At 47.0% G+C, this 11,165-nt stretch overlaps 1 protein-coding gene across 1 annotated transcript in view; it reads left to right on the forward strand.

Moving 5' to 3' along the window:
* JAML (junction adhesion molecule like) overlaps nucleotides 1-3,384 on the forward strand; it is a 28,904-nt gene extending 25,520 nt beyond the window's left edge. The window contains 3 exon segments of the mRNA XM_041772289.1: nucleotides 1,137-1,223; nucleotides 2,889-2,931; nucleotides 2,934-3,384. Of these exon segments, the coding sequence (XP_041628223.1) occupies nucleotides 1,137-1,223; nucleotides 2,889-2,931; nucleotides 2,934-2,980 (177 nt within the window). The 3' untranslated portion in view covers nucleotides 2,981-3,384.
* Nucleotides 3,385-11,165: the final 7,781 nt, after the last annotated feature.

The following is an 11,165-nucleotide window of genomic DNA, read 5'->3' on the forward strand; positions in this document are numbered from 1 at the left end:
GAGCCCTGGGCTCAGTGTCAGAGAATCTCCATTCAAGCCCACCTCAGCCACCTCCCAGAGCCACACTTGTCTCACCAGTAAAATGAGGATGAGGACAAGCATATTTGCCCTGTGGTAAGGTTCAAATAACCGGATGATCTGTAAGTGCTTCATCATCTGTGGGCACTGTGGAACCATAAGGGAGAATTGCGGTACATTCAGGAATTAAGTGAAGGAGTTAACAGTTCAGATCAAATATTCAGGGACTCTAGGTGGCTGGGTGGCTCAGTTGGTTAAGCATCTGCCTTCGGCTCAGGTCATGGTCTCAGGGTCCTGGGATTGAGTCTTGCATGGGGCTCCCTGCTCATCTTTATGCACTCTCTCTCAAATAAATAAAATCTTAAAAAATATTCAGGGACCTTAAGAAAGAGGATCAAGAAGAGCTTTTTCTTCCATATTACTTCGTAATGGGGCTATAAATAATTGCTATTAGGGTCTGAGAAATGAATTCATTCCCTTAAACTACCTTTCCTCCCTCCCTTCCTCCCTCCCTCCCTTCTTTTAAAAACTCCTCTTGGAATATTTACTTTTTCCACCTTTTGCCCTGTTTATGACCTAAGTGTAGGATTTTGTCACAACCTAGTGCAGGGGCCTCCAGAAGCCCAAGAGTTTGTCACTGGATGACATCACCTCCCTAAATAGTGACAGGAACGTGAATCACAAAGTACCACCCACCTCACAGATGTGAGGTTCAGTGAGGGCTGTCCCTGCCATATAAACCCTCTCAGAGATGACCACAGTTAGTGGCCAATCAATGCCATCCTGCCATGGCTCCAGTCAGAAGGAAATAAGCACGGAGTACAAATAATCCGGCAAGGTAAGAATTCCCTGCTGCTGCCTAAGTGCCTGTCCAAACAAGGAGCTTTGTCTTTTGAAGCAAAGAATTTGGTTCTCAAGAGAGTAATCTTTGCTGACGAGCCAACTTTCTTAATTGCCAGGAAGACTGGGAACTAAATTATCATTATCCACGATAATTTTCTAACTCTCAATTACCTTTTGGTGTTGATGCCCTGTGAATAGTAGTAGATGGTTTTTTCCCCTGACATCTAACATTTGCTGATCTTTGGTTAATGTTCCCACCACTCCTGTCCCTCTAGAAACACGTTTATTCTTCAGTAGCCACACGGATGCTGATTGAGGACGAAGAATCAAATGGAAAAGCAGAGGCCACCTACATGACCATGGTGAGAGTGCTTCTGGGCCCAGCCGAGCCAGGTGTCTGGAGGGTGGACAAGGAGCTGGCAAGGATGTGGCAAGCCCGTGCATGGTGGGCATAGCTAGGTCACCTGGGGAGGTGACTGCTGAGGGCAGAGATTTTTCTAAGTCATAGGGAAGTCTGAGAAGCTGATGCTCTGCTGGATAGAAGAGTAATACCAAACTTGCCTTCATACCTGGTCTCCAGTATTAAAGGTCATTAGGGCTAAAGATGATCGATTTGGGGGGTGAAAAGAGCACTTTTATCAAGGATAAATAAAATGGCTCATTCGAGGTTAAGCACAACCTAGTAGGGTACCTTGGGTCCTTGGACAAACGTTGTGTCGCAATTTTCCATCCTATTCAAGAACCCTTTCCAATTCTAACATTTAAAAATTCTGTGGCTTATGATGTTTTGACATAATATGATTGCCAGGAAGGCTGCATGCTGCATTCCATATAATAATATGGAGTCGGATTCCTTTTTTCTCTTTCCTCCACTCCTCAGGGAGGCACAACACCTACAAGAGGCACCTGGCGTGTAGTGAGTAGGAGTAAAGACAGAAGGAGTGAGCTGGCAGTGGGCACGATACTATTTGTAGGCTAATTATAGGCACCCAGGCCATGAAGGCAGCAGTGTTCCTCTGGGCTTGGGAAGGCTGACCTCCTCTTTTTGGGGGATGGTGGCTTCTGTTTGTTCCCATCACGCCAGCACTGAGGACACATGATTCCCAGATGATTGCCGCAGAGAAAGATCCTGCCAAGGAAGTGTGAGGTCAGGGACCTGGCCGGGTTCCAGCAAATCAAACAGTAGCTCCACTCTGAAGTTGTGTGCAGTCATATTTCCCCCTCCGTCCCTCTCCCGTTATTGCCATGTGATGCTTCGGGCACTGCCAGGCCTTGTTTGGCCTCTTAGAGACCTGCTGATGACAGCTAACGGTGGCTACTGCTGAGTGTGGCACCACCTGGGTGACGCTGTTTGCAGAAAACCTGGGAGGTCTATCCTCCCCATGATCGGCAGAGGTTCTTGGATTGAAACGCTATGGGAAACAGCACTTCTGTCCTTTTGAAACAGATCCAGTAAAGCAAGTATGATGAGAGGCCAAAGCCGCAAAACTTGGAGACCTGTGGAAACTGGTCAAGTTATTTTAAAGACTGTGTGCCAAATTCAGGAAGCCTCAGGGTGAATTCTGGCCTGCAGGCCACCTGTTTGAGACCTCAGGTGTAGAGGTGTAGAGTTACTTAATTAAAGAGCAGAGATAACAACAGATCTTTGTTTTTTTGTTATTGTTGTTGTTGAATTGATTACATTTACTTCAATGAATGGGGCACCACACTGTGTCCCCTTTCTAAGGCTGGACAGCACAATGGTTAACACCACAAGCTTTGAAGTTGGGCAGACCGGGCCCAAATCCTGGCTCTGTGACTTAGAAGCTAGATGGCCCTGGGCAGGTAACTTAGCCTCTATGACACTCAGTTTCCTCATCCTTAAAATGGGAATAATAGTACCCACCTCCCAGGTGGAGGCTCTAACTCATTAGTGCTAGTGAAATTCAGAATTGGGCCAGATAGATGGAAAGAGCTCAATAAATGGTAACTATTATGATCGAAATACTTATGCATGTGCTTTGTTTCTCCCCCCCCCACCCCTGCAGCACCCAGTTTGGCCTTCTGTGAAATCAGCACCAAATAATCCACTTGAAAAAAGTCAGCTGGGGGAATTCTAAAACCAGAGCAAGACTTTTGAGAAGAAGGGAGAGTTCCTTTTGTCTTTAGCAGTGGCAGCGGCTCTCTCCTCTGTGTGTCCTGAGTTACTATGCTGGTCATTCTGGGACTCCTTGCTCCCTGTGTTGTTCTCTTGCCTCATTGGTCAAAGGGCTGAAGAAGGAGGGTTCAGAACCTGGCAGAAAGACAGGACAGCTTGGGAGGAACAGGCCCGATGGAGGGAAGCCTGCATGCAGTCCTTCTGGACTGGGACACTGGCCCTGGGGACCGTGGCGGAGCTGCTATGGCGGCCTCAAGCATTCCATTAGATCCTCTGCTTCGACGGTGTTCTTCGTGGATGGGTTCCTGGGAAGAACTGCAGAAATAAACACCAACCCAAATGATTCTTTTGGCAGTTTACCCCTAAATAAACATGGCTTGTGGAAATCATCTTGTTTGTGTACCCTGGCTGAGGGGCAAGTGGAGACTTGGTAAGGAATTTATGGTCAGGAATGCCTCAAACAACTGAAGTGATTGGAGGAGAGTCATTCTTGGCTCAACACACAGGAGACCAGTGTTGGCCCTGGGACGGTGTGGGGGTGAGTGGGTTGGAGTGGGGTATGAATACAGCTTGAGGATTTAACCCAGCACTTTGTTAGCCTGGCTGGCTGTAAGAATGGCTGGAGGCTCTTTGCTGGGCCGTTGCTGTCCTTTTCAATAATGGCTGCTCATGGGTTGCCAAAGTGGACAGCCACCGATTTAACTCTTGGTCTGAAAAGTGAGGTTCCTGTACTTTTTGGTTACCACTGTAAGATATAATGAGGTTTGTTTTAAAAACCCTTTGGTTCTGAGCTCCCGTTTCTAACCTGGGCTCTGCTCAGGCCTCCTCTCTTCAACCACTGAGGCCCTTCCTCATTCCCTGCACCCCATCCTTCCCACTTAGCCATTCAGGGCATGGGTTTCTGATCCAACCTCAAGTGGAGCTACATTTTTGTTTTGTTTTGTTTTGGAGGGAGGAGGAGGGGCAGACAGAAGAGGGAGAGAGAGAATCTCAAGCAGACTCCTCTCAGAGCCTGATGCAGGGCTCAATCTTACAACCCTGAGATCAGGAGCTGAGCCAAAATCAAGAGTCGGATGCTTAACCGAGCGAGCCACCCCAGTGCCCCTGGAACTACATTTTTAAAGAATTCTCCTAACTAGGGCATCCCTGGTGGCACAGTGGTTTGGCGCTGCCTGCGGCCTGGGGTGTGATCCTGGGGACCCGGGATCAGGTCCCATGTCAGGCTCGCTGCGTGGAGCCCGCTTCTCCCTCTGCCTGTGTTTCTGCCTCTCTCTCTCTCTCTGAATAAATAAATAAAATCTTAAAAAAAAAAAAAAGAATTCTCCTAACTCTCCAAACATCAGGACCCTCTTATAACACATCCATTTTTATCTCTTTTACCAACTGTTCTTCAGTGTCTACTTGGAGTCCTGTAGTCTCTTATTGTTCTTGGTCAGCCAAGGCTAAGAGTCATTAAATGTTCCCTTCTCACCTGTTAGCTCTAAATAAAGAGTATGTCAATAATTTGCAATACATGCATCCTGTCCAAGACATACCAGAGAAGTGACACATGTTGCCATGATAAGTAGAGCGGGGAGAAAGACTCTTTCATATCCTAAAAATTTATGGAGAGGAAGTGATTTCATTTCTGGGCTCTAACACTCTCTCCTGGCTTAGGGGGTCTTTTTCTACTTCCTCAAGTATTATTTGCAGAGGATGAGGACCTTGAGGATACGAGTTAGGTGGATGGATGGTGATTTTAACTCTGCTGTTCTGGGTCAAGGAGAATGAATGGGGGTAAGTGTTGGAGGGTGGGCTGTGCAGTTACCCACAAGCTCCTGCAGAGGGCACTTGGATGGGGGGCAGCGTGGGCACACCCCTCCGGAGGTGGGTAAGTCCAGATTTGAACTTGATTCATTCCAAGTGTCGCTTCCATTCTGGGTGGAGCAATTGTAACTGAGGAGGAAGAGAAGCCTACTTCTCTCTCCCTACCCTACCTCCGCACAAACCTGTCTTTTATACACAGGCCTCAAGTCGAGGTGGAGACAGAAAATGCACAGATGTCAAATACTAATTTTGCCTCACACCCCAACAGCCCTGCGGGGCCATGAGACCTGCTTGCTTGTCATGCCCTTCTCCTAGGGGGTGTTTGTTAAATCCAGGAGTATGAAGACATATGGCATAGGGGATGTGCCTTACGCTCAAACAGACCTGGTTCAAACCCTGGCTCTCCCTTTTGCTCTCTCTTCAATATTGCAACACTTCTTTGAGACTACTGCCCCTAAATATAAAATGGAGACTCACAGGGTTTTTTTTGTGAGGGCTAGACTCACAGGTTTTTTTTTGCTCACAGGTTTTTTTTTGTGGGGTCCCTTAGGTGCCAGTGCCTGGTGCAGGCCCTCCAGCCCCTTCCAATATGTTCTTCCCCCACTGGATTTGTCTTCCGGGGACTCAGTCTCCATTTCTCATTAATTTTTATTTCTATGGGGAGGAAACCCTTTACCCCAACACACCTAAATCCCTCTTCCCACTCCAAGGAAGAGAGAGCTAGGAAGCTGAGCTTCCGGAAGGGTTTTACATGGCTCCTAGGGCTGGGAGAGCTGCTGGAGACAGCAGGCTGGAGCTCCTTGTGGTAGGTCCTTTTGCCAGCACTTTTGCTGCTTGAATTTGCACTAGTTTAAGTCCCTAGAGCACCAGATGCTCCCATATTCAGAGGTTTCCAGAAGTATGCAGGCTTTTGGCAACAGAAATTGGGCCTTGAAAGGGTGGAGAGGGTGGGGTCACCCATGAGTAATGCAGAAGCTAGCAGCCTCAGAGCTTGGCACTGGAATTGAAAACACTTCAGCCTGTCCCGTGGGGACCTGTAGATGTGCCTCCTGGCAAAGGCTGCAGCCTTCCACCAGCCCTTTACTCTTTGTCCCTGATTCCCACCCCACTTTGTCTCCTTTTGGCTGCTTAGTATGCTTCTATGTCTACACTGGCAGTTTATTTTACGAATCACTAACTGTGCGCACGTGTGTGTGGGCGAGGGGAGGTGGTTTGGAAAGGGTCACGCTACCACTGAATTAGCTTAGTTACTCAGGGCCAGAGAACCTTAGGTTACAAATTTTGCCTCAACACAGACCAGTTATCCCCTTATTAAGAAAAAAACAAAGTTCCTAAGGACTACTGACCTCTGCCCAGGCCTGCTGGTTTGCAAATGTGGTCTGGCCTTCCTCAAGGGAAATCAGGCAATCCATAACCACTTCTGTAAAACTCAGCTCTCAAAACATCTTTTTTAGAAAAAAAATAAGGGAACTCAGAGTTTTCTCAGAAAGCTAAAACCTTATTTTATGGTTGATGAGAACAACAGTGAGTGGCCTGTCCCAGAACTTTCAAAGCATCTGTCTGGACCCCACATCCTATGTTCTGAGACTGAGTGCTATGTTGTCTACCCATCCATTTCTCTCTCTCTCTCTCTCTCACTCTCTCTCTTTCATGGAAACTTATGCTCCATATACCTGTGTCTTTCTTGCTTCTGAGCCTTTGTTCTTGGTATTTCCCTGCCTGGAATTCTCTGTCCCTTCTTTCCTGCCCAAATCAACATTCTTTCAAAGTCCTGCTTCAGTCCTGCCTGGGTGGACTGTTTCTCACATCTTCCTAGCTGTCTCTGCATTTACCAGATTTTATCTCCTAATGTTCTCTAATGGTCTCATGGGTATGGGGCTTTATTTTCTCCAAGAGATCTTAAGCTCTTAGAGATCCTATTTTTAGGTCTTTTTCTGTGTGCTTTGTAGCATCTGACCCCATGTGGGTCAGTCCCTTGTTGAATGGGATTCCTAGAAGCGGCATAGGCCAGCATGTACAGGGAGCTGCTGGATCCGTCTCCCAGTTGGGGCTCTACCACACGTTGGCCGCACAAACTCAGGCTGATGGAGTTTCTGCCCTTTCCCCAGATGTAAAGTAGGCATTCATTCATTCTCATGTGCTCAGGGACAAGGAGAAGCTCTACTCAAATCTGGAATAAGACCCAACACCTGTCCTTCAAGAGCTATAGTTTAGTTGGGGAGATAAGATATATTAAACAAAATATGACAATACTTTCTGACACCCAAGCAATACCCAGTATACCTTTGTTTCTGTACCCTTGTCAAGGGTCATTTATACCTTTGTCTCCTTATCTAGAACGCGAGCTCTCAGAGGGTGAGCTGTATCTCATTCATGTCAGAGTCTCTAGCTTCTAGCCCAGTGTCTGGACATGGGGGATATTAAGTAGATATTTGAGTTTGTTGAATGAGGGAGTTGGTCAACAAACGAGTTGAACGTACTCAGTGTCATGGGCCCACGGGAAGAAGAGGTACATAGGAGACAAGGAGTAGATGAGTTGGTGGCAGATTTTTTGAAGAAAGGCTAGGAGGCTGCTGACCAGACAAGACAGGAAGGGCATTCCCAGACTAAGAGACTGCAAAGGAAGGACACCCAGTTGTGAAGCGCTGTGCTGGATGAGGGGAACCACCCGGTGTGCAATGGCTGGAGAAGGGCATGGGGCAGAGAAGAGAGGTGAGTAAAATGAGTCTACGCCTTTGTTATTCCTCAGTGGGTGGCTGGTGCTCTGCAGAGCGTGGGACCAGCTTTTCATCCTACACTTGCTCCTGCTTACCAATCCCTTCTCCCCAGCCCCCAGCCCTGGGTACTCATCACCCTTTGCTCACAGGATGCAAACCTTTTACTATCAGTTGAAGTCAAGACTTGGATGTGCTCAAGAAGCACCTGGAGATCTTGTTGAAAATGCAGGCTGTGGTTTCATGGGTCCGTGGTGGGGCCTGTGGCTCTGCGTGTCCAAGGAGCTCCCACATGATGCTGCCGATGCTGCTCCAGGGACCACACTTTGAGAAGCAAGGCTTTAAGGCAAATTCACTAGGGAGACTCTCTGTAGAATTGGGATTGGGCATTCCAAAGGCAAAAGGAAACGACCTTCCTTTGGATTATTGAGAACACTGCTTCTCCCAGCAGGGTAGGTGATTGAATGTTGTCTCATAAAATATTCAGTGGTAAATGGTACCGGGTAGAAATGCCAAAAATAGGGCTTTACTCCCCAGATAGCTCATCTTTGATATTGGTGTCTTCATTCTGCAAAATACTTCTGAATTTCAGCCTCCTCGGCTTTACTGGCTCCTAGGGAAAGCTTCTCTTTTGAAGCACGTGGGCGTTTGGAGGTCCAAGTGAGCCATGGGAGGTTCTAGGGTAGCCCTCCTCCTGCCTCACCCTGCCAGCACACTTCAACACCCCCCCCCCCCCCCCCCCCCCCCGCCCCCGGATCTTTTGACCCTTAGTCCTGGGGGACAGAATTGCACAAAGGCTATTCTGTTATAAATGGGACACTTGGTTTCTCTTAGTCAAACTTTGGATAGAAGCAGAGAAGCAGATAAGAATTTCTTATCTCAGATGTCCCCAGAAGTTTCTGGACCCTGCGTGAGACCAAATGAGCTGAGGAAGCAGCTTCTCTGAGCCCCACAGAGTCACCCTCAGCTGCATTAAGGAAAAGGAGGAGGCCGGCTACGTCAAACCAAAACTCTCTGGCTGACATGTGCCTGCGGCAGCATGGGTGGCTGAGCCGCAGACCCGGACAGGCAGGGCTGTGGCCGGGCTGGTGCCAGCCTCTCCCCTGGGCACACCTGCAGCCTGGCCGCTGCGCGGTGGAGGAGGACTGCGGCCCGAGGGCAGTGGGGAGGGAGATGGGCCGTGGACACCCTGGAGGACACCTTCCCTAGGCTGCCCCCTCCACGCCTTTGCTCCGTTGCTCCCTTCCTATGGGCTGTGCATCGGGTGGAGGAACCTGCCTGCTGGAGGAACCTGCTGAACCAGCCACAGCCAGATGCTAGTCAAGTGACAGAGGCTGAAGATCCGGCAGGGACAGGCACCTCTCCACCCACCCTTCTGCCTTCAGCAACTGCCACAAAACCTGGCCCACATCACTCCTCCCAGCCTAGCACAGCTTTGGCCGCCTTGGTGGCTAGGAAAACCTGCCTTCACGATGCTGTCTGTGTTCCCCTGTTTCCTCATCAAATTCATTCATTCGCTCGTTCACTCATTCATTCATTCATTCATTCTTTGGTTCCTTCATTCAGGCATGCTCTTGTGCAGTGATGTATCACCTGTTTCTCGAGTGTTTGCTCTGAGCCAGACTCTGCACTGGGCTCCCGGTTCTGTTCCTCTACACCCTGCAATTTAGCACCTTTTTATATCCTATGCAAAGGTTTCTTGCTTTGTCCATTCCAGTCTTCTCTTCCCCGTGTCTCTAAACATCCTGGTGCAAGGTCTGGGGTCTCCAACCCTGGGAGATAGGTAATGTGGAATACTTAGAAGTACCCCTTGTTTCACACAGACCTCAGTTTGAATACTGCTCTGACTCTGCCCTTGACTACCATAAGTCATTTTGGTTGGGGTAAGTTCGGTTATCCTCAGTTTCTCCATTTGCAAGTTAAAAAAAAAGAGAGAGAGATAATAAGAAATTGCCTATCCCAGGGTGACAGTCCAGTTGGGGTATCGCAGGTGGAGTTATAGCTCAAAAATATTCATTGCTCCCTTTTTGGTGCCTCAATAGCCCATTGCAAGTGTGAAGAATTGTTGCACAGGAACCTGCGTTCTACTTCAATGTCTCCCCAGAAGCGTGGGGGCCACCTTCTGTGCCCAGGGCCACTTTGCTACTCCACCACAAGTCCTCCTACTTGTGCTATTTGCCTATATTTCTCTTCCTTTTTCAAAAGGAAAGTTTTCAAGCATATACAACCCAGGAGAGAATTGTATAATGAGTCCTTTGCACCTGCCACCAACTTCATTGAACAGTCACATCTGTGCTTGTGTCACCTACCTTCCCCAGTTCTTTTTTTTATTTTTTTCCTGGAATATCTTAAAGCAAATTCAATTCACCCTGTCATCTTACCTATAAACCCTCCAGGGTATATAACAGATAAAGATGTTCAAATCAAAATGAGATACCATCTCACACTGGTCAAAATGGCTAAAATTAACAACTCGGGAAACAACAGGTGTTAGTAAGGATGCAGAGAACAGGGAATCCTCTTGAACTGTTGGTGGGAATGCAGACTGGTGCAGCTACTTTGGAAGACAGTATGGGGGTTCCTCAAAAAGTTTAAAATAGAACTACCCTAAGACCCAGCAATTGCAGTACTAGCTATTTATCCAAAGGATACAAACATAGTGATTTGAAGGGGCACATGCACCCCAATGTTTATAGAAGATTAGCCAAACTATGGAAAGAGCCCAGATGTCCATTGACAGATGAATGGATAAAGATGTGGTATGGAATACAATGGGATATTAGCCATGAGAATGAAATCTTGCTATTTACAACAGCGTGGATGGAACTAGAGGGTATTATGCTAAGTGAAATAAGTCAGTTAGAGAAAGACAAATACCATATGATTTCACCCATATGTGCATTTAAGAAACAAAATAGATGAACATAGGGAGAGGGAAGGAAAAATAAATAAGATGAAATCAGAGAGGGAGATAAACCATGAGACACTCTTGACTCTGGGAAACAAACCTAAGGGTCGCTGGAAGGGAGGCAGGTGGTGGGACGGGGTAACCGGGTGATGGGCATTAAGGAGGACACGTGATGTAATGAGCACTGGGTGTTATAGAAGACCGATGAATCACTAAATTCTATCTCTGAAACTAATAATACAGTATATGTTAACTAAATTGATATTAAATAAAAAAATACAGATAAGGACGTTCAAGAACAGAATCGCAATATTTTTATAACACTCAACAAAATTAAGAATTATTCATTAATATAATTTAATACTCAGCCCACATTTATTTTTTTCCCAATTGTCTCAAAAAATGTCTTTTTACTATTGATTTGATTGGGTATCAGGAGTCCCCAAAGGTTCCTATTACATTCAATTGCAAGATCTCTTAGGTGTTTTTACACTGGTCTACTTGGACATGTTCTGGTTTCAGTGGAAGTGGTAGAAAAACGAGGAAGTCTTTACTTCCAGAAAGTTTCCCTAACTCACTTCCCTGAACCCTTTCCAAATAACACAAAACAAGCATCTCCTTTTTTGGGTGTTTTTAAATGACAAAATAGTTCCCCCCCCTTTACAGCAGTTTTGAAATGAATGAGCTCCTTTACAACTTTCAAATCCCAACAATCATCTAAGAGCAGCAGCAGCACAGA

This window comes from Vulpes lagopus, chromosome 10, assembly GCF_018345385.1.
Source record: "Vulpes lagopus strain Blue_001 chromosome 10, ASM1834538v1, whole genome shotgun sequence".
In the NCBI taxonomy this organism is placed as follows: domain Eukaryota; kingdom Metazoa; phylum Chordata; class Mammalia; order Carnivora; family Canidae; genus Vulpes; species Vulpes lagopus.